This window comes from Euprymna scolopes, chromosome 15 (assembly GCF_053919585.1).
Source record: "Euprymna scolopes isolate OS-2025 chromosome 15, ASM5391958v1, whole genome shotgun sequence".
Taxonomy (NCBI): Eukaryota; Metazoa; Mollusca; class Cephalopoda; order Sepiida; family Sepiolidae; genus Euprymna; species Euprymna scolopes.
In genome coordinates, this window is record NC_136496.1 from 98161746 (window position 1) to 98186703 (window position 24958).

Genomic DNA, 24958 nt, shown 5'->3' on the forward strand with positions numbered 1-24958 from the left:
ACTGTATTTTGTTACTAATTTTTAATGACGTATTCCGGTGTTCGACTTTATCTATGTACTTATGTATCTATCCATCTATCTCTCTCCACATAGATACACACACACATACACACGCACACACACACACATATATATATATATATATATATATATATATGTGTATACATGATATATATATATATATGTGTGTGTGTGTGTGTGTGTGTGTGTGTGTGTGTGTGTGTGTGTGTGTGTGTGTGTGTGTGTCCTAGGGCCACTGTATCCGGGGATTCTAATATATATATATATGTATATATATTGTGTACAGAAAGTTGTTAAATGAGACAAGTCATTGGTACCGTCGGTTTCAAACCCGATAAATAGGACCGTTTAAGATATCCTTATCAAGCTCTCTTCAGCCAATATTCGTCGTGGCTGAAGAGAGCTTGATAAGGATACCTTAAACGGTCCTAATTATCGGGCTTGAAACCGACGGTAATAATGAATTTTCTCATCTAACAACTTTCTGTACACAAAATATAAATACGGTCTTATATTTCGGATTTTTCTTTTAATTGAGCACTCTGCTGGATTTCTTTTCCAAAAAAAATCTAATCATATGTGTGTGTGTGTGTGTGTGTGTGTGTTGTGTGTGTGTGTGTTATAAAAAATATCTTAATGTCAATTAAGCTATACAAAGGCTACTGCGTTTCATCCCTGTGAAGAATCGTTAAGCTACAATGCATAGAATTCGTGTTTTTATATATGCACGTGATGTTTAGTCAAACTAGCTAATTAATCTGTTATTTGTTATTTGTTATTCCCTTCCACATGTTAATGTTTGTATTTGCCAATGGTAAAGCTTCTCTCAAACAAAGGTTTAGCTGAATTTTTTTCATCTTCTTTTGTTCTGTTTTGTTTTGTATAAAGGTGACTTACCCGATTTGTGATTGTGAATGTGTTGAATTAATATGTGACTTTATTGTGTGTTTGTAGTACGTTTTCCGTTTCTATTTTAGGTGATGGTTTAGTTTAGTTTTTGATTTTTCTCATTGATTGTATTCCTAAAGTAAAATTTATTCTGCATATACACTTGTTTATAATTTCTCTTCTACAATTTATTAGGTTTTAGGGTTCTTTAAAGTTTAGAACTTCAGATTTCTCCCTCTGACATAATCTATATGAGTCGTCTAAATGTTTACATTTATTGTTCTGGCATGCTATTTCCCACTTGATTATTGGGAAGCGTTTCACATAATGGGTGACTAGTGTTGCTTTTATTCGGTATTTTTGTCATTGAGTGTGTTTTTATGATCGTAATAAATGGTTTTAAAATCTAGAGACGTGATACCCGCATAAGGTTTCTTGTTATTACGGGCTTCCTTAGTAAATTATGTGGCTTTCTAGACAACATTTTTATAAGGTATATATTTTGCAGTGGATAAAGTGCACTTCTCTCCATTATGAAATTTCTTATTACTGTTTGGTTAATTGCGATTAAATTTTGGGTTATTACTATTTCTAGTGATTATATGTCCGTTCTTTTTAGTGTTATTTTTATTGTCGTTATATTGGTCACTGTTGAAGATTTTGCATAGAATATTATTTTTAATGTTTCTGTCCATTAACATATGTTTCATATTAAAAGTGTTGAGTAAGGTTTCTACACAGAGTTCGAGACAAAATGCAATTTACCCCAATTTCATTTATTTCATCTTCTTGCTTTTTGTGTTGAGAGCAATCGAATCCAATAATATTATTTTTCATCCAATGTTTAATGGTCAACTAAAGTCGACATTTTGGTGTCTATTGCCTTCAACCATCAACATTTTACACCAATGAACTAATTATATCAACCGATGTAGCAGAATAAAATAATTTTCAAAAGATTAAGTCATACAAATTAAATCTTATATGGAGAAAGCATGCATTGTCTCTCGTGAGTGCACAGTGAACAAAGCATTAAAATATTTCAGCATTTGCCCCTCATTTAGCCCTCAAAGTCCTCAGGGGACGTCAAATCCTGATGAAAATCAACAAACGGTGCCTTAACACATGTAAATTTGAGTTCTGTACCATGTTAAAAAATAAATTACCACATCCACCATTTGCCCTCCCCCATTAAGCCCCAAATGTCCCCAAGGCCGTAGCATAATTAAATTTGAGTTAATGCAAAACTGCTAAATAGACATACACAGAAACTTTTGGACAAATATAGTAAAATAGTCCCAAAAATGGAAGGTTTTTATTAGCCTTAAAAGAGCCCCTGGGGCACACACAAGAGTTATTGCGAAGTATAGACAAACAAAATTATATGGAAATAAGTTAGTTAGAAGGTTTTATAAAGAGCTAAGGCATAAATTATTTTTATAAGCACAAAAGTGTCAATTTTAGCCATTTTACTCGAAAGGCAACCCTAGGGGGACAACCGGAGTTTTCCCGAAATATCCGTCCTGTTACATTTTATTCACATCATCTTTAATGTTTGTGCAAAATTTCACAAAATTCCAAGGCGTCGTTATTAAAAAAGTGCGGTCAGACGAACGGACAAACGGACGAACAGACAAGGGCGAATTTATAGGCCCACCCTCCTTTTATCCGGGAACCAAAAAGATATTTTTGGAATATATAAGTTGTATACAATTTCCTTGAAAGAAACATTACCAGAGTATTTTCCGTGCAGGACTACTCGAAATTTAGGCACTAGATCTTCGCCAGATCAGATATAAAGTTGCAAAGTTTTAGATGAATTGTTGTTTTGGAAACCAAGGTCATGACGATATCCGGAATATATATATATATATATATATTCCTTCAGTCTGTAAGAGTGCCTGGGCGTGGAATCTTTGTGGCTAGGTTTGCATAATCTCCAACCACATCCTTCCTGAGTCGGCATTGTTAAATAGCAATGGCAAGTGAAGATTCAGGTCGACTGAAAACAATGCGGAGATAACCGAGAGCATCACCCAGACTTCTCAAAATGTCGCCTATTTGATACAAGCCAGGCTCAATGTTGCTAAACTTCGGTGATTTAATGAGAACCGGTGTGTCAACAGATTATACTATATATATATATATATATATATATATATATATATATATATATATATATATATATATATATACTAAAGTCGTTCCAAAAGTCACGTCTCCTATTTTTTTACTCAAAAAGTTGAAAAGGTACAAGGACAGGAGTAGTACCATTAAAACAAACTACCTTGTGTGCTCCAAAATTTAGATTTTTACATAGTCACCAATGTAATTTTTCCAGAGAGGAACAGGAGCTGTGACGCCTCGATCGTAAAAGTTAGCGCCTGCTGAAGTTGTCCACTTTCTTTCACGGCTGTGATTACGGCGTTGTTGTCGGGGAAATGGTACCCATGTAATTCGTCCTTCAGAGGGTTGAACAAGTAAAATTCTGACGGTGCCCGGTCGAGACTACATGGTGAGCGAGGCAGCACCGTCCAGCCGAACTTTGTCACACATTCCGTAGTTTTCAAATTTGTGTCTGGTTTTGCGTTGTCGTGTTTAAAATGGAACGTTTCTCTGTTTTGTGACCTGAAACAGGCAATCAAGGCCTTTAGCTTTGTCAACGTTTCAACGTAACGGTCAATCCTAATCCCCAAAATCCAGGAGGATGGCGCTATTCCTGTCCCAGAAAACGGTGCCATTACGTCTCGTCACTAGTAATGATGCAGTCCAAGAATCTATAACCTGTAAAAGGTCTCCCGCTCAGGTTAGCAGATGGCCTCTGACCTCATCGAAAATGAAATGGTCGTGATCGTCTTCTTCTGGGAGATCTTCACATAATTTCTCAGTGTCGTAGGTTTCGTGTCGATTCTGCTGCAAATTAATTAGCTTTTTGTATGCATACTAGGAAAGAAAAACAGGCTCCGAAATTTTAACTACGAAAAGGTTAATTACACAAAAGTTACAAGTCTTTACATATGTACATCGTTCAGTTCACAAAAAACATCAAGATTCTCCAAAATCTTATTCTTCGTTCTTTACAATATCGGCCAGGATGGATGGAGGGTTTTTTTTAGCGTTCTTAGAGCGTGTGTTTTTCTCGAGATTTGGCTTCAATCTGTCTATTTCGGTTCGGGTATTCGCTTTTCTACTAAGGTAACGGAGTTGGTCGGACGAACCACCCAGCCAATCAGAACCCCACAAGTCAAACGGGAAATACCCGAGTTTTTTTTGCGTGTGTGCATCTCAACAGGTCTGCGTAGTTTTGTGAATTTGAGACCAAAATTAAATCTCTCTCACACGCCCCTAAAATTTCAACCCTTGTCATTCAGGGAGCCCGAACGTCTGAGCAGTTGTTTCCTTAGGCCAGACGAATGCCCGATTCCATTCAACATTATTCTGACATTTCTTGTCATTATTAAAAAAAAAAAAAAATTATGTCTATTTTGTTTTGTTTTTTACAAAGCACAATAAACTCGTCTCTTCTTATAGGTCAACTACCGTTGTCCAGGATTCAATTAACGTATAACGGACAAACTCAGCATTTTTACCAGGGTTTTAGGGGATTTTAATCTCCCCCAATGGGAAACAATATCGCTCCTCAAGACGTCATTAACCTTCGCCTTCGTACTGATTCAATAAGTCCTGACAGACATACGATCGGTGGTCCTTTTAGTATTGTGTAATCATTTGTGAAATTCATCTAGAACCTTGCTCCATCCTAGCGATGATAACATACTTTCTAATGCACTGGCACCCACATTCTCCTTTATACGTATTTAATTCACCGTTATCCACCGGATAACTTGGATTGAGGCACACATTGTTTTCTAGAGTGGTGACTTTGCATAGGCGACAGAGGCGCGCTTTGTCACTAATACATTTTCCAACTGTGGTGACATCAACTGCATCGGCTTCGTAAATGTTCAACATATGTCCGTGAATGTTGATCGATTCAATTTTTTCTGTATGGAGAAATTCAACAATGACTTATCTTTGCTTCTAGTGCACGTTCATGATAGTGTTTGCTTTCTTAGAGTCTCGCACGGTCAATATCTGTAACGGGGTGATGAAACATTCAGGTGATGAATACTTCAGTTTAGTCACATAACAATGTAATTTGCAAACCCTTCTGATCAAATCGGGCAAAATAATAAAAATAGAAGTATTACTTTGTATGACCCTTATATATATATATATATATATATATATATATATATATATACTAGACTACCCGTGACCCGTTGGGTCAGTATGTTATATTAGCTATGAAATTAACGAATGAGCGTTACACTTGTGACGTAAAGAAAATAGTTTTTTGTGACATAACGGAAACATTTCTATGAAAGTATATTAAAATGAAAAAAAATAATATAGATAGATTTCTATGAGTCGTATAATTGTTTATTTTTGAAAAAAAAAACTTAGAGCCATTGAATTATGAATGGTTTGCCATACTTATAGGTAAATATGCACTGAACACATACCATAATACTTAAAATTAAATTCAAATTTTGATATATCTTTTAATTTAAACGCGAAAAAAAAACAATTGGAACGCTGAAAACGTACACAGTAAATCAATATGTTGGAAAATGCTCTTATGGATGTCAAACTTTGCAAATTTATATCTGAAAAGTAGATTTATTTGTAAGAAAAGTGTGTTAAAAGAACTTAAACGTAATACGGAAATGAACGATGTAAAAAAAATGCAAAAAGTATTAACAATTGTTTATTTTGATAATTTACACGCGAAAAAAATTGGGACGCTGAAAACGTACACAGTAAAACAATACGTTGTTACCGGGTACAAGGTGGATTTATTTGTAAGAAAATTGCGACAGTATACTTGTAATACAGAATAGTTGCAAAACACCCCCACCCTGCTTATGTTAAATAATAATTTCTAAATAATAACGTTAATATTTCAGTGTGCAGTTAAACTTCTGCAAAAGTAGCGATTTGTGTTTATTTGTTTACGCTGTTATGAGTTTATGTTTATGTACGCATGCGCAATCGGAAATCGTAAATAAGGTCATTTGAGTTTTATAATTATATATATATAAGAGGCATACATCCACACACACACACACAAACACACACACACACACACACACACACACACATATATATATATATATATATACATATATATATATATGTGTGTGTGTGTGTGTGTATAGGGTGATAAGTAATTAAATGGATTAATCCTAATCTTATAAATACAAGACTGGTAAATTAAAAATATATCCATTTGAAAATTTGGAAACTGATGAATCACACAGGTAAGAAATTCATTTTTATAGCATGAAAAGGTTAGATAATGCAATTAAGAATAGGAAATTAGATCAAATATTTGTAACATGTCTTCTTCCTAAGATTAAGGGAGGTGGTGTTTGATCAACACTGCTTGGGAGCCATCGTGTAATATGCTGTTTTGTTTTTAAATCCTCGAAACAGTGTTTCATGGTAAACAACTGATGATCCCTTAAAAATAAATTATTAGTGCTATAGTAAAGTCTAGAGCAATCTGATGCAGTGATTGCAGGTGATTAAATGACTTACTGACTAGATGGTTTTCTAATGAATGATAAAATTTTTCTTGTATAGTTTTAAAGGTTAAAAACTTCAAAGACTATATTACTTTACGAGGAACAGACGCCTTATTATTGGTAACAACTTACGTCCAATTTTTCGACCCAATGTTAACATATAAGTATATAATAGTTCATTAATTATAGCTTTGCATAACTAGGCAATCTCATCAGCGTATAGAAAACAATTTTTTAAAGTTTCCACTTCCTATGGACACGACTCTCTTATGGCGATATTCAATTTTCTTTTTTTATCCACGGCATATATGCAACCCGTTAAGCCAAACTTATAAACATTTTACAATGAAGTACACTTGTCTTTTATATCCCATTTACCCCTGTACATGTAACAACCTTTTCTTTGCTTGCTTTTGATTATACTTTATTTTTTCTCAGCTTCCGGTATTCCGGAGTCTTTATGTCAGGTTGACAGCATCTTTTTTTTATAATTCAATTCCAAACGACCAACATCATCTTTCATTAATAAAATTTCAATATTATTATTCCATTAATTTGAACCATATTATTTTCAATCGTATGCCTATATTTGCATTATCTCACACATTTATTTATTTATCTATTTATTTATTTACACAGTGATCACCACTTATCAAGGCCTGGAAGCCACTCAGGGATAAGGGTTATTACAAGTACATTACGTTAGTGTGGAGATTTGATGAAGTGTTTACTTAAGGGGGCGGTTCATTAGGATTTTGTTAACGTTGGACTTGAAGACATCCAAGTTGTAGTCCGGTGGGAAGCAGGCAGACGGAACAGAGTTCCTCAGGCGTGCAGTTCTAAGAAAAAAGCTTTGTTCATGGAATCCGCGTTTTGATTTAAGCACAGATATAGAGTGGGGGAAATTTTTCACAGTGGATTCAGCTAGACGGGTGTTTTTTGTGAAAGATTGTCGAGGGGGGACCAGAGATTGGAGTTCAGACGAGCACCTGCGATGGAAATAACGATAAAACAAGGATAGGCTCGCAACGTCTCTTCTGTGAAAGAGAGGTTGCAGGGTAAAGAAAAGGGCATCCCCCACTAAGCCACGAAGTCTATTTTGTACTCTGTCAAGGCATGAAAGGCTGTTTTTAGCAGCTCCTGCCCAGATATAGCAACAGTATTCCATCCTTGGACGTACTTGACTTTTATATAGATAGAGAATTGCATCAGTCGTGAGATATCTTCTGGAGCGGTAGAAGGATCCCACCATCTTTCCAGCGACCTTGGCAATAGACTTGATGTACGTGTTCCATTTCAGACCAGGAGTAAAGATCAAACCCAAAAGCTTATCAAAACACGGGGCCTCACCCAGACGAGAGCCATCCATCACAATGCCAGATGGGGATCAGAGCGTTGATGATGTAAGGATAGGAGTTTGGTTTTGGATGCATTAAAGGTAACCAGCCACATCTTCCCCCCACTGAACCACGCGTTCGAGATCAGAGGAGAGAGAATCAGAGAGAAATTTGTCATTTACAGCCTTTGATGTGTTGCCGTAGATGGTCGTGTCATCAGCATAGATGTCAACGAATGATTTAATATGTGTTTAAGGAGGTCATTGATGTAGATCAGGAAGAGAGTTGGGCCCAGGATTGACCCCTGAGGGACTCCAGCATTTATATTGCAGGCCTCTGATTTTTGTCCATCTACCACTACTCTTATGAGCCTATCGGAGAGAAATTATTTAATGATTGAGAAAACATTTCCAGTTATACCGTAGCTGGAAATCTTGTGAAGTAGACCCTTATGCCATACCTTGTCGAAGGCCTTTGATATGTCAAGAGCAATTGCTCTAGAAAGGAAGCCTTTGTCAAGAGATTAACTAATCCTGTGGGATATAACCGTCAGCACATCTGCGATAGATCTTGCAGAGCGGAAATCATATTGTGTGTCACTAAGAAGATTATTTCATGCTGAGGTGGTTGACTATTTCTCTATTTAATATGGATTCCAGCAACTTATTCATAACACACAGGAGACTTATTGGTATATACTGAGAGGTAGATGACTTATCACCTGAATTCTTAAATACAGGGAAAACTGATGAGGTCTTACAGGGAGTCGGAAAGCACTTCTCCTTAAGGCAGTGCTTAAATAGTTTCGTAAGTATGGGAGCAAGTTCTGGTTGAAGCTTTTTTAAACTATAATTGGGATGCCATCAGGGCCAGTTGCTTTACTGAAATCTAGGTTCTTGATTAGCTTGGCGACCTCATGCACGGATATTAGTATGTTACCTAGCTTGTTCTGTGCTATAGGAGGATATATGGGGAGTTGAAGGCCTTCGTCGCATAGGGTAGAATTAGCTGCAAAGTTCTTTGCAAATAGTTTGGCCTTGTTTGACGCTGACGAGATGACCTCTGATCCATTGATAATGGTTGGGATAGAACGCACACTTCTGTTCAGGATCCTATTTGTTATTTGCCAAAACTGGTGGGATGCAAGCCGCTGATCAGCTACCTTGGATTTAACAGACTGGGCATAGAGCTCTCTTGCATTTTTTATTACTCTTTTACATTGGTTGCTGGCAGTCCTGAAAGCAGCTTTAGTCTCAGTGCATCTATTACGTTGGTAGCTATGGAAAAAGTGGTTTCTGTGCGCGATAGCAGCAGCACATTCTGGGGAGAACCATGGCTGGCTGTTAGGTTTTTGTTGGAATTTTTTAGATGGTATGAATTGGTCTATGCCTACAATTAACCAGTCGGTCAGATCTGATACTATAGAGGACACTTCCTTTTTAAACATGGAGTGCAGAGGTAAATCAGATATGAATGTACGGAAGCTATCCCAGTCAGCCATAGAGTATCGGTATACAGTACAGTGGAGGGGTACGTCTGGGGACTTCTTACATTTAGTTTTTATCTTAACTGATACGACGGAGTGGTCGGGGAATCCTAGAGGAGAATAAACGGAACATGAACATAGCTCAGAGGAAGTTGAGAGAAAAAGGTCTAGGAGGCTTGCATATTGACCGGGTGTATCGGGCACACGGGTGGGTTCGCGAACAATCAGCAATGGCAAAATCATGACAAAACCTCCCCTCATCGTCTGTCTTATTTGAATGGGTCAGCCATTCCACGTTATGGACGTTGAAGTCACCACTGATTTGGATGTTAGCCGAGGGATGTGCAGACAGTATGTGGTCTATTTTCTCAGATATGCTCTTAAAGATAGTAACTCCGCTGTTGTGGGGCCGATAGAGGGCAAATATAAATGCAGTTGTGTTAGCAAGTGCAACCCTGAAGCACATATAGGGTAAATTAGGATCTTCTCTAGAGATATCCCTGCCACACGGCACATGCAATGATGGGCATGGAGTTAATATAATACAATGGTCGCAGTATCATTCATTTTGAAACTGCCAACATTATTAACTATTACTTAAATTTCAAGCTATTTCAAACGATAGACAGTAATAAAACCGGAAGTTAAGTATCGCAAAATTAAAACAACCTACTACGAATGATGAACACATAGATAAGGCAATGTATAAATTAAGTTAATGGGAAAAATGTTGGTAGTTTGAAATTGAATTTGCGAGGCTAAAAGCTTAAAATGAATACAGTTTAATCTAAAAATAATAATTAAATTAATTAATAATATTTCCTCAGAAATAGGCATTTTTTTCGAAATATTTATAGCTCTGGTATTATACTTGATCTATTTCAATTGTGTTATGCATTTATATGTAATTGCTATCTAAAGTAGTAAAATTATATATATATATATATATATATATATATATATATATAATATAAAGCTGAATGTGTGTGTGTGTGTGTGTGTGTGTGTGTGTGTGTGTGTGTGTGTGTGTGTGTGTGGTAGCGAATAGGCGCTATATGATTAACTATTTAAAAAAAAACTGATTACATATAATCATAGAAGATGTATTGAGATACAGGAATGGGTATATTTGATCTGGCAGAACGGTGGTTCATTAAAATTGTGGGTGTCTGCGTTCGCGCCTGGTCCACAAAGTATGGAAATAAAAAATTTTAAAATAAAAAAAAAGTTTACAAGTGTTTTTGATATAGATGTACATAAGAATACTTTGATAAGTATGTTTTAACTTAAATACGGATGGTATAATAAAATTGTGGGGTCTGCGTTCGCGCCTGGCCTCCATAGAATGGAAATAGGCACAAACTTTAATAAAGACTTTTCATATCTATCCGCGTAAGTATACTTTGATAATTATGTTTCATTGTGAAGAAATATGGTATAATAAAATTATGGGGTGTTCGTTCGCACCTGACCTCCATAGAATGGAAATATGTCACAAAGTTTAACAAGGTTTTTTTAATATAGATCCACAGAATATTGTGATAAGTGTTTCAGTGTGAACAGGTATGATATAATAAATTATGGGGTTTATCAATTTTATTTTTACTTTCATCATATTTTGCTTTGGTTTTGATACCCCCAAATTCAACCCAAATTTACAACCCTTTCTTTTAATAACCTATCATACTTTCATAAATAAGAGTCCATTTTCTGTAGGCTGTTTTTGAACCCAGTCAACGACGGGTATTTTTGCTAATATATATATATATATATATATATATATATATATATATATATATATATATAATTATCATATGGATTCTGGATAACTACCCAAACATTAGGTCGACACTTATCTAAGACAAATATTAAGTCACATATTTTTGTATTAAAACCGTAATATAAAATAATATAAGTCTGAAACAACGATATTTTATACTAGTTGATATATTTTATATTTCAGATATCAATTGATTTATTATATATCACCATTTAAGCTTGAAATGACCAAAATAATAAGAAGAATTCTTAAAGTCCATAAGAGCCATATTATACGTTAATCTGAAAGTGGTCTAAAACGGTAAGCCTCGGTATTCCACTTCTCACTTTCAACTGCTTGCTCAATTCATCAACGAATAATCCATCTATTAGAGTCCTCTGTTAGCAATCTTCATTATTAATGATAATAAGGATATATATTAACTGATTTTAAGTCGGCATATATATATATATAAATAATAACTAATCCATTTTAATCCAATTTAATCCAGCTCATCAATCATAAAATATAATAAAAGAAAATATGACTAATTATCCCCCCTTACATTATATAATTACACAAACAACATTCGACATATAAACCGTGGCGTCTTTAAATGAAAAGTACGCTAACGGAAATAATTTATTGCACGGACGTCCACCCCTTTTTAAAATTCATCATTCAATAAGGTGAAAAGCTATAGCAAACATATATATGAGTATTTTAACCATAGTTCCTGATTTCAAATGGCGAAAAATTAAAAGGTAAATTTTGTACCTATATTTTTATGTATATACCTGTATATCTATGTATATGTATGTATGTATGTGTCTATTTTTTCATATATATGCATGTATACATTTGTAATGTACTTAAAGCAAATTTATAATTTAAATTCAAATCTATATTTTAACCTATTTCTTTTCTATCTCTAACCCACATTAATTTTCTTATCAATTTTAAATCCAGACCTTTTATTTCAATTTTTTTAGATACATCTGCCTTACTTTTAATGCTAGGTTTATTTATGGTGTCTTTTAAATTTAATAAAGACCCTTCAAAATTTGCTGACGAGGAGACCTTGCTTATTATAAAAACTATATGTAATAATTATTGTCCGTAAACTGAATGTCTACCACAATAAAAAGAACTGTTTTCCGATACGATCGTACAGATAATTGATTTTGTTGTTGTTCCTTCTTATGAAACGGATTTTTAATTTAATTATAATTTGATTTTTAAATTTTAAATTATCAATCACATTCACATATACTTAATATATATATATATATATATATATATATATATATATATATATATATATATATATATATATATAGGAATTAGCAAAATGCTGGATTGGATTTTGCATACAAAAGTATTTGATGAAACTGCAAGTAAGTCAAAGATCTCGCTTGATAACAAAAAGTGAAGCAGAGGGCGAAGAAAAAGGTGATTACACGTGAATGGATAGTCTAGTGAAAGGTAAATAATCTAATGACGGTAAAATCCAAAAATATAACTCCAAGAAAGTTAATTGAATTTCCATTTGCACAAGTAAAATCCAAGGAAATCACGTAATTGGAAGATGGTCCAAAATAATCCAAAAGGTCGAAATCCATGGAATAATACACAAACATGTACAAGGAAAAGGGGGAAAAATTCCAATAATATGAATAACAAAAAAATAAGATATGCTTTTTACTTACTACTTACTTTCTTAATACTTTATAACTTAATAATCCTTTATTTTAATTCTTTATTTCTTCTTGGCTTCGCCGGTTTTTTATCTGCAATTTCCGTTTTAGTCTGTAAATATTCCTATATATCTTATATATCAATCTACCTACACATTCATACCCTGTATGCATATTTACTTATATTTTACTATATGCATTTACTTACATACTTACTTGTTTTATTCGGAATTTGCAGATACCGACCATCCTCTCCCCTTAAAATTTTTTTATTTTTTATTTTATATTATATTTTTATTTATTTATTTATTTATTCATTCCATTTAGTGTCTTTTAACAATTCTTGCTAACATATTCTTAAGTAATAATCTGTACATTTCAGTTGACCTATTTTTTGCCCTATATTTTTCGCGCCTTTTAGCATCATTTGTCTGGTTCATTTTGACATTTGCTTTCTATTTTATATTTAATTCTATCACCATTTAATTCTTTTTCTTCTTCTTCCGTGATCTTTCTTATTTACATTATGTCTCGGCACCCGTGTGAAAAGCATATCTTATTTTTCTTTTATTAATATTATTGGAATTTTTCCCCTTTTCCTTGTACATATTTGTGAATTATTCTATGGATTTCGGCTTCTTGTGTTGTTTTGGACTATCTTCCAATTACGTGATTTCTTTGGATTTTACTTGTGCGAATGGAAATTCAATTAACTTTCTTGGAGTTATATTTTTGGATTTTACCGTCATTGGATTATTTACTTTTCACCAGACTATCCATTCACATGTAATCACCTTTTTCTTCACCATATTTCCTCTGCTTCACTTTTTATTATCAAGTAAGATCTTTGACTTACTTGCAGTTTCATCAAATACTTTTGTATGCAAAATCCGATCCCGCATTTTGCTAATTCCTACCCTCTGATGAGAAGGAAAGTATTTCTTCGAAACTCCGCGGATTAAGAAGTATCCACTTATCAAGTGTTTCCTTTTCAGATTAAATATGTTTTTAACTCTTTTTCAAAGTGTTTTTAACATGTTTTATTAACTGTTTGAGCTTATTATAAGCTCTATCTCCTATTTGGTTTCATCGAGCTTTTACATCTGGTTGAGATTACTTTATAAATATTAATTCTTTAATATTTATAATATACTTTAGTTTTACCATCTTGGATCATTTTGATAAATTTAATTGTAATTTTTATTTTATTATATATATATATATATATATATATATATATATATATATATATACTTCCGTCCAGAAAATCATATGGTCTCGTTGACTTTCATTCTATACTCACATTATATATATATATATATATATATATATATATATATATATATATATATATATATAATGTGTGTGCGCGTGTATGTGTGTGTCTATGTGTGTAGGTCAGCATCATATATATATATATATATATATATATGTGTGTGTGTGTGTGTGTGTGTATAGGTCAGCATCATATATATATATATATATATATATATATATATATATATATATATGATGCTCTGAATTACGAAGACCGTGTTCTAACAATTCGAGTGTGACTTTCAGGATCAGAGGTGACCATGGAATGAATAGGCAGGATTTTTTCTGTATCTGTGTGTGTGTGTGTGTGTGTGTGTGTGTGTGTGTGTGTGTGTAACATTTTCAACAGAAAAAAAAACGTTTCCCTAGATGCAACAAGACGAGCTATACTTCTATCTGTCTTCATGTTTTTGTATCTCTCTTATACATACGTAAGAGACTTATATCTTTGAATATTTCATATTTTTTTACGTCAACTTGTATATATTGAAGTACAAAATCAAATAAAATAAATGACTGTATTCAACGACGACTAATCACCTGGGATAAAACTGATGACACGAGTAGATAAATGATTTATTCCCCGTCATTAAATGAAAATATCTGTAGTTTTATCTACTTACCGTGCGTATGATCAGCACCGTATGTCATGATCCATCTGAACGAAGAGCTTTGATATGAGGCAGTGTAGTTACACATTCCATTTTCGAAGTTACAGTTCACTGGATCTAAAACGAATATATAGTTCCAATAAAAAGAAAGAAAAAACTGATCAAAAGAGAAAATGTAATTTCGGACGACTTTTTAAAAGATACCGTACTCGAATAGTTCGAGTAAGACCTTCCCATAGGCCCGATATGGGCAAACTACGGCACGCTGACCTAAAGTCTACCAAAGGATTTCATATATAACTCTCCAAATGTTAGTAATTTTTTACATTTAATCAATGTTATTAAAATCATTTTACAAATAAATACGTTTTGTATGAATATTCTACAGTACTTTAAAACATTGAATAATAAAACTGAATTGCATTTTTCCGTGTTGTTTGTCTATTTTATATATAAATTATTATGATATATTCAGTGACCCAATAAAATCGTGGTCTTTGTAATGTGCTCTTTTGCAATAAAATATTTAATCACTCCTATTATCCATCGATGATAAAGACAATTTAATGAGATAAATGGTTTTCTCTAATCCATTGGTAATTTATTGTTATTTACCTTCCTCTTCCCACGAAGGATCAATTAAACACCAGGTCGAAAATAACGTGAGGGCGTGGCCATTAATGCGGGCGTGGCCATTTCTAAAGACTAAACTGGCAATAACAATTACCTATGAAAATTAACCTTGGAGGATTACTTCCCCTCTAAACAATAACATATACTTAATCTGAACACGGTCGCTGAATCAAAATTTAGTACGTAACATTAAATATTTTATTATGAATTTCCCCACCCTCCTTGAGATGCAACAGAGACATCAACAGAGGCGTCCATATACCGCTGCGATCTGTCTTGAAAAATTGAATTTCAATCAAATCGTGGAAACCCTTACGTGTGAATGAGCTACACACATCATAATGTAATACATGCCAACCCTTTTATTTCGGTAAAATTCTGTATAATGAGCTTTACATATCATAATGTAATATATGCCCTCCTATAATTTCGGTCGAACTCTGTATAATGAGCTTCACACATTATAATGTAATACATGCCCTCTCTTTTATTTCGGTGGAACTCTGTATGATAGAATACTGAGTGTTTGTATTCACAAGTTTTAGATATGCTGTCTTGATTCGGCTGCATTTCGATTTTGTGAATATATACGTTTATGTTATTTAGCACACACACAATCCGCACTTGGTCCTTATTGAAAAGAATGGATCTCACCTTGAGGATGCACCTCACTTTAACAAGTTTCAGCGACTAGATAGAGAAAAGAATTGCTTTGCATATTTTTTTTTAATATTTATTAAGTAATTCATTTTAAAAGGGTCGATGGGTGCATAAGCATCAATAATATGTATTTGCTTGTAAACTCCAAAATTATTAGACTTATCCTTATAAACGCTAGAATATGTAATCTAGACAACAGCGTATGCATTCTTGTGTTTGTAAATAATTAAAACTCGTTTCAAAATACACCCCAAAATGATTCGTTCATAATCCTATTCATCAGGTTTTACTTTTTTGTTTAATTAGTATTAATTAATAAATCCAGGATCTTTGGTTGTGTGACCCAATCTGTAGATAAAAGAAAATGAATTTATATACTCAGGATGACTAAGAATTTATCTACACATTACCAAGTTTGTAGCGTAGTCATTAAAAGTCAACACTCTGGACCCACACGTTGTATGCAGATAGTCGCAAGAAAACAAAGACAATAATAGAATTCGACTCACTTTTTTTCAGTTGCAACAACAAACATTTATTTGCAGGTACTTTCCAGAACAATGCCTTTTCTCTTGTTCAAATGTCTTCTCATACTCTAATGTGCTTAACAAGACTCTGTCGTGTCGGACACATGTTACTGTCTTTGTCAGGCTATGTTTAGGACGCGTTTTTCCCTGTTGCTCTCGGGTCACATGTGTAACACATCTAGTTATGCCCTTTTCCGGACACTTTTTTTATAATCCTCTTCTTTCCTTCTTCCTCGCTTTGACGTCACCTTGCACACGGCTCGGTCATTTTCATACGTTGGTTATCGTAGAGCTGTTGTTGCTGCTGCTGCTGCTGCCATACATACGCCCATGCTCTGTTACAGGTTGACAAACCATTAACCTCTACCTACCTCTGAGACAGGATGTAAAAAAGAATTCCTAATGTAATATGTCCCGCAATGGTTTCCAAACTCAATCTCTTGTCTAATCATTACAGTGTTTCACCCCCTGTGTTTTTTAGAACTACTTATGCGTAATGTTCAACAATGGGATTATTATACTTTTACCCCATCAATGTAACTATAAAATTAAGTCAAAAATTATTTTTGGTACTTACTTGGACAGGATTTAGTATCCACAAAAACATTATCCACGGCGATATCGCTTGTAAATGAGAATCCACGTACAGCAACCAATGATAAGCTGTCAATATCTTTCGTTATTTTCTGGCAAAAGAACTTCCACGAGTCACCATGGTTGCCACTAATTCGCCACACTTCCTCTGCCGTATTTCCGTTATGATACATCAATATCAAATGTCCCATGGCCATACCATACATGTGGTAATTGAACTTCAGGTATTTGCCATTGGGGTTTTTAAGCGGAAACGTAACCGATACAGCATCTCCTTTATTGCCATAAGAACTCTCAGCGTACAAGTAAAAACCTGAAATAAATAAATGAAAAATATTTGGAATATGCAGCACATTGTTACACGATGGGGATCGGATTACAACTGTCTTAAAATTACACTTCTCATTTCGTGTGTAAAGAGATAATCTGAGTTGTACTTTCGTTTTATTATCTTGCAAAGTTGTTCCCTAAGTATTAACCCGTTTGCGTAAACTCTGACCCTATACGCCTTCAGTCTCAATATCTTTCCAGAAATCATTGTTTCAAGTTTTTTATTTATTTATTTATTTGTTTATATTATTTCATCATATATGGCTTCGGGTTGAACAAACTTTGTCTGTAATTATAACCTGCGTATTTCAACAACGTTTCGATCGATATAACCTCTTACTTTCTTCAAATATATCTTCTCGAACTCGGGAAATACGGACAAGGACCTGTGGCGTAGTGAACAAAATACTTAATAAAACTCGGTTTTAAAGTTACACTCTTCTGAAGGTTGAAGGTGTTATCCTCAGTGCGGGCGACTCTTAAAATACAATGCGAATACATAGAACTTTTACCCAGTCATGGATGATTAAATGAGAGCATGCTATCCCTGTAGATTAAGAAAGGGTTCCGTTCAAAATTCTATGCATATTCCGAGGCTAGATAGAAAAATTCATGAGTTGGGCAGAAAGATTCCCGAGTTCGATAAGATAAATCTGAAGAAGGTCGGATGGTTTAACAACGTACAGTTCTGAACTAATTGCGGTTTCTCATTTACAGGTATTTGAACTGAGGTGTGAAATGGAACTTGTTGAGTTTCGCGCAGTGATCCGGTTTTTGTATTTGTATTTTTTGTATTTGAAATGGCACATGCTATAGAAGATTTTGTAAAAATGTGAATTTAAATCTTAAACCCGAACTCTTCCTTTTTACCATTGATGAGGCATCTGTTGGACAAGCTCAATAGAGCAAGATTAGTAGAGGGTAAGTGAAAACTATCATTCATGAATGTTTCTTCTAGATGGATTGCTATGTTGCTGACAACATTTCCGAAGCAATAACACAATGAGTGCTCTAGGATGATTTTGGAGATGTGCTAAGAAGAGAGGTCTTTCAAAAGGTTGATGACACATGATAAAACTTGAATCTAACACTATGATTCAGAAAATTAAAGCTAGTTAATGCGGTGGAAGCATTGGGATTCATCGTCTCAAAAGAAGGCGTGGGTGCAGCCCTCTGTCAGCAAGGTCATGCTCAAAGTCTTCTAGAACAGGGACAGATAACAGATTTCCTAGCAAAGTGTACCACAATTACAGAAGCCTATCTAGCTTTACTTTAGAGCAAATCAAGGGAAGTTATCAAAATGGAGAGCCGTCACAACATCAGCAAAGATATCTTCCTTCTACAAGACAACACTCAGATTCATAACGCGTATGGAGCCAGATCAGAATCACTAGCGTGTGGCTACGAAATTCTCCCTCATCCCATCCCCTTATTCTACTTACCTTGCAACTCTTTCTTTGCCATAAAGTTGTTTCTAAAGGGAAGGCGTTTTCCTGATAATGCAGTCTTGATTTTCAGCCTTGTTGTTGTGGTTGGAGACCAACATGGGCTGCTCTAAAAAAACGACCTCTCTAAAAAAACGATTTGCATTAAACAATGAGAGAAACGTGTAACTCTGCATGGTTCTTATGTTGGGAAAGGCTAATTACTGTGCCAAGTTTCGTTGCTCTTTATGTATAAATTCATGTTATGGAAGGCGGAGCTAAACTCTGCTAAAAATGTCTAAACTAAACGTTATTATGCCTCTGATTTGGTTTGGTCCTCTTTCTTCAATACATCTAATTCAACTCTACAAAGTTTTTCATTATTTCTTATAACTAGCACTTATTTTTTACATATGAAACTGGAAGATAGCCTAAAACAGTTTCCTTCAGTTATAATCCATTTATTTATTTTACTTTTCAGATTAGAATGTCAGTAAAAACACGACGTTCAGTTTTAACTCGGGGTTCACAAAAATTGCTGCTCCACCTTGTCATTTGGATCAAACAGCACCTCCAACTTCACGACAAGTCATTCAGTTTAGTTATTTCCTCGAAAACAGTTATCCCCACTTAAAACATAGTGAGATTTCTAAGTTAATTGCCAAGGAAATAATTAGTATTCGGCAAGCAGTCAATCTTTGGGGAAACTTTGTATCAATAATTATCAAGATTTGCCTCAAGTAGAATTCTAAAAAAATTAGTGTCCCTCCCGATCATCATTATCTGACAGCAGAAGAAACAAATAATTTAAGTGTGAAGACAGAGGCTACTTTTTGAGTATGCTGTTCGCATTTCTTGTGGAGAAGTTAACTTAGAAATTGGGCCCTTGAATCAAGGGAGATGGCTAACATAAGCTACAAGATTAATGTGTTTATGGACTAAAGCTGTCTATCCTCAAACACTATGACAAATTAAACATTTTGGTCAAATTTATCATCCAAGTGTATGCAGTTAGTTGGTTTGAGATCAAAACCGACAATTTTTTTAACCAAAAATAGTATATTTTAATATGATTCAGAGAACAAAACAGCTAACTGAAATCCAAATTACTGTTTTAAAAAAGTTAAAAATATAGTGCTTTTGCACTACTTCCGGAAAATATAATATCAATGATAAACTCAGATGAATTGGATGTGAGAGAAGAGGGCATTCAAACGATTTTGTCCATTAGGTAAATAAATATTTATCCATTAAATTTTATTAGTGTTCTTAATTTACCCAAACAATAGTAAGTTTTATTCATATTACACCGCAAAAATATAAAAAATAAGTGTTTTCAAATAATTCTTTTGTGTGTGTGTTGTTTTCTCCAGAAATATTTTAAAAAATAAGTGTTTTCAAATAATTTTTTGTGTTTTTTTTCCAGAAATAGTGAACAACTCAAAAAATTTTTTTAAATAAAATGAAAAGATTACTGCTATCAATTTTGCAGCCACTCACTGGTCAAATTTAATTGATTTTTCTCAAAAAGTTGTATATGTGCAGGAAGCAAGACATAGACACATTATTACAAAGTCATCGTGCTCGCAAATTAGACCTTCATTTTCCTCGAAAGGAAAGTATAAAGAACACTTTAGTTCTATTATAACAGTTTATATTATTGCATTCAATAAAAAATTAAATTACATGGTTCTGTAACTTGTATCAAGTTGTTATATTGTGTAATACATCTCCACATAACTTTTTGAATTGTAAAATTTAAAAGACTTAGTTGCAAATTAGCTTTTTTACAATTTTTGTTTAATCAATGCAGTAAAAGATGAGATATTTTGGTAGGTGTGATTCATAATTAAAATCATAATTCATGTATATACTTTTCTTTCAATGTATTTCATACAAATATATCAATTTTAATTGAATATTTTATAAAAATAGTGAAATCTCAAAGGCAGTGTTGTGAAAAATTCTATGAAAATGAAGGATTTTTCAGCATTTTTCTACACGAGTTTTAAAATTAAATGCTCAATTTTCTGTTCAAGATGAGGATCTAATTTTTGGTATATGTTCTTATCACATCAAATCCAAACTATCTTCACCAGTGCCATGTTGATTTTCTGAAAAAAAGTTGCAAATCGGCCTGCCTTAATGTAACATCTAGTTTCTTTTAAGTATTCTTGGATACACCCTCCTAAACAATATCAAAGAAGATATATAACAGTGGTTTATTTTGTTGTGTTTCCGATCTGGAAATGTTAGAAATCGAAACGATTAAGAAATAAAAGGCTACTTTACCGTCTACTTTTTTTGAACTATCTGTGCTCGGGCCTGTTTTCCGGGATCTTGTTGCGCCTGATGCTCTTCTCCAAGTATATTCATCGTAAGCTGTGCAATTAATTTTGTAATTACACATTTTCGGGTTTTGAAATTCACACTTTTTATATTCGATTCCCTCTGAAACAATAAAAAGCAACAATAAAAATAATAATATATGTGAAAATTATTTCAATTTATTAAACTCTTTCTTTTTTTCTCGGTGAATATAAATTTAAAATATGAAATCTTTTTTATTCAAAAAAAAAATAAATAAATAAAAATATCATGTATTAACGATATAAAATATATGAACAGTTTTCCTTTCTTTTAATATTTGTTGACAATAAATATTTTGTTCATATCTATACTATTAAATCTCTGAATACATTTTTCTTTATCTTGTAAGTGTCTTGTTACCGTGTACACTAAATTAGTACGTGAACCTTTTAAATAACCTGAACGAATGGTGAAGTGGTGAAAGAAAGTAAATGATGTAAATAACTAAAAAAGAGAGGGAGAAAAAAGAAAAGATGGAAAAAGGAAAATAGATTAGAGAAAATAGCGCAAAAGTAACACGAAGAAGGTAAAAAAGAAAGAGATAAAGAGGATGGAAAAGAGATATAGAACGTGCAGAAAATTTAGAGAGGAAAAGAAAGGCATGGTATATATGGCATTAGAGTGTATTTTGAAATTCTGGGTAAAAAAGGGTGAATGAGAAATGGAATAATATCAATGTATCTAAAAGAAAGAAACAGAGAGAGAAAAAGAAGAGGAAAAAAGACAAAAGACAAAACAGAAAACCGGAAATAGAAACAACAAGGCCGATAGGCATTAGTCGCGGGCTCTCGTGAAAAGAATGAATGCGTGAATGTAGGATTGACATGAAATTCTTAAAGATAAACTAAAATGACCGAAAAATGGGCTGAAATGACTTAAATAAATAAAAAGTAAATGACTTAGAATGACTTTAATGAACTCAAGGATGAACTGAATGACATTAAGAATTACTTGAATGCTTAAAAATAACTGGAATCCTTCAAAAACAACTTGAATGATCTGGAGAATGACTTGAATGGCTTTGAGACTTACTGGTTGTAAAGTGGGTGATCATTTTACATTAAATTAATACAGAAAAGTGATTCCAAACTTTATATTACAAAGTTATAAACGTAAGTACAGCATGTAGTAAGAACAGGTACTACACTTTGACCTTAGCCGAAAGGCCAAGAAAAGATTAAAAAGCTAAGAACAGCATCTATTAACAAGAGACCTTTGATCTTAAGCAAAAAGGCCAAGCACAAAAGTGTTTCGGACGGACCGACAAACCGACCGACAGACGGACCGACCATCCGACGGAGTGACTTATAGAGTCGCTTGCACGCGACTAAAAATATGAAGCGAGATCGTGTCGGATGGAAAAATAGAGAAAATAGGAGTAAAAAAAAAACTGTTATATAAAGACGTATCCTGAAATCCTCTGATTGGCTGAAAAATACATGTTGTGTCTTTTGATTCTTGTACAGTTGTGTAAAATGTCGATAGTGTTTAAGCTGACTGGCCTCTACCGATTCCTTTTATATATGTATCTATCTATCTACTTAATACAAAATATAACAACATTGGTCCATTTGGAGCGTCTAATACTTATATATCAAAAAACGTCACATTATACAATCAAAATGAATATTTATAAGCACTAATAAACTCGTGCGCAATTTGAACTCTTTTCATTGGCTACTCAACTGAAATGTAGAAGGTTCAACTATTTTCTCTGGATTACACAATTTACCATTGACTCGCATAATAACTGCTATCAAAATAACCAAAATAAGGAACGCCGTCTGCCTACACAAAATAAAAACAACAAATCCTGTACAATGAGATGAAATATGCACGAAATATCGCAATCTGTGTAATTAGACACGATAACATGATATATAAGCTAACAAAATAACAACTGCTGTGTAATAAGACAAGAAAACAATTGTTATCTAAACCAACAAAATAACGAACGCTGTGTAATTAGACACGATAACGGATGGTATCTAAGCAAACAAAATAACAAATTCTGTATAATTAGACACGATAACGGATGGTATCTAAGCAAAAGAAAAACAACAAATGCTGTGTAATTAGACACGATAACAGTTGGTATCTAAGCAAACAAAACAAATTCTGTGTAATTAGACACGATAACAGATGGTATTTAAACAAACAATATAGCAATTCTGTGTAGACACGATAACAGATGGTATCTAAGCAAACAAAATAAATAAAGGCTATGTAATTAGACGCGATAGCAGTTGGTAATAAGAAGCTCAAGTAATTAGACACAATACCAGATAGTATTCAAGCAAACAAAATAACTAATGCTGTGTAATTAGACACGATGACAGATGATATGCGAACGAACAACGTAACGAACACTGTGCAATTAATCATCCGAGAGTCAAAACAATGAAAAGAATATGCTATTTTCTTAGCCCTAGTAATTAGACATAATAAGAGATGGTATCTTAGAAAACAAAATGACACAATTGTGTAATTAGGCACGATAATAAATAGTATCTTAGCAAAGAAAATGGCAAATGCTGTGTAATTAGACACAATGACGGATGATATCTAAGCAAACAAAATAAGGAATGATGTGAAATTAGACACAATAACGGATGATATCTAAGCAAACAAAATAATGAATGCTGTGTAATTAGACACAAAAACGGATGATATCTAAGCAAACAAAATCAGGAATGATGTGTAATTAGACACAATAACGGATGATATCTAAGCAAACAAAATAATGAATGCTGTGTAATTAGACACAATAACGGATGATATCTAAGCAAACAAAATAATGAATGCTGTGTAATTAGACACAATAACGGATGATATCTAAGCAAACAAAATAATGAATGCTGTGTAATTAGACACAATAACGGATGATATCTAAGCAAACAAAATAACGAATGCTGTGTAATTAGACACAATAACGGATGATATCTAAGCAAACAAAATAATGAATGCTGTGTAATTAGACACAATAACAGATGATATCTAAGCAAACAAAATAACGAATGCTGTGTAATTAGATACAATAACGGATGATATCTAAGCAAACAAAATAAGGAATGATGTGAAATTAGACACAATAACGGATGATATCTAAGCAAACAAAATAATGAATGCTGTGTAATTAGACACAATAACGGATGATATCTAAGCAAACAAAATAAGGAATGATGTGTAATTAGACACAATAATGGATGATATCCAAGCAAACAAAATCAGGAATGATGTGTAATTAGACACAATAACAGATGACATCTAAGCAAACAAAATAAGGAATGATGTGAAATTAGACACAATAACGGATGATATCTAAGCAAACAAAATAATGAATGTTGTGTAATTAGACACAATAACGGATGATATCTAAGCAAACAAAATAACGAATGAGGTGTAATTAGACACAATAACGGATGATATCTAAGCAAACAAAATAACGAATGAGGTGTAATTAGACACACTAACGGATGATATCTAAGCTAACAAAATCAGGAATGATGTGTAATTAGACACAATGACGGATGATATCTAAGCAAACAAAATAAGGAATGATGTGTAATTAGACACAATAAAGGATGATATCTAAGCAAACAAATAACAAATGCTGTGTAATTAGACACAATAACGGATGATATCTAAGCAAACAAAATAAGGAATGCTGTGTAATTAGACACAATAACGGATGATATTTAAGCAAACAAAAT

The 24958-nt window shown here is 33.4% G+C and overlaps 1 protein-coding gene and 1 pseudogene across 5 annotated transcripts in view; both read right to left on the reverse strand.

Annotated features, from left to right (window-relative positions):
* LOC145294024 (MAM and LDL-receptor class A domain-containing protein 2-like) overlaps positions 1-24958 on the reverse strand; it is a 319308-nt gene that overhangs the window by 136341 nt on the left and 158009 nt on the right. For all 5 annotated transcript variants that reach the window (XM_080140991.1, XM_080140990.1, XM_080140987.1 and 2 more), the window contains 3 exons: positions 21168-21326; positions 17105-17434; positions 14720-14824 (listed from right to left, as the gene is read on the reverse strand). In XM_080140991.1, the coding sequence (XP_079997117.1) occupies positions 14720-14824; positions 17105-17434; positions 21168-21326 (594 nt within the window). The remainder of the gene's footprint in view (positions 1-14719; positions 14825-17104; positions 17435-21167; positions 21327-24958) is intronic.
* LOC145294356 (U2 spliceosomal RNA) lies at positions 22287-22423 on the reverse strand (annotated as a pseudogene).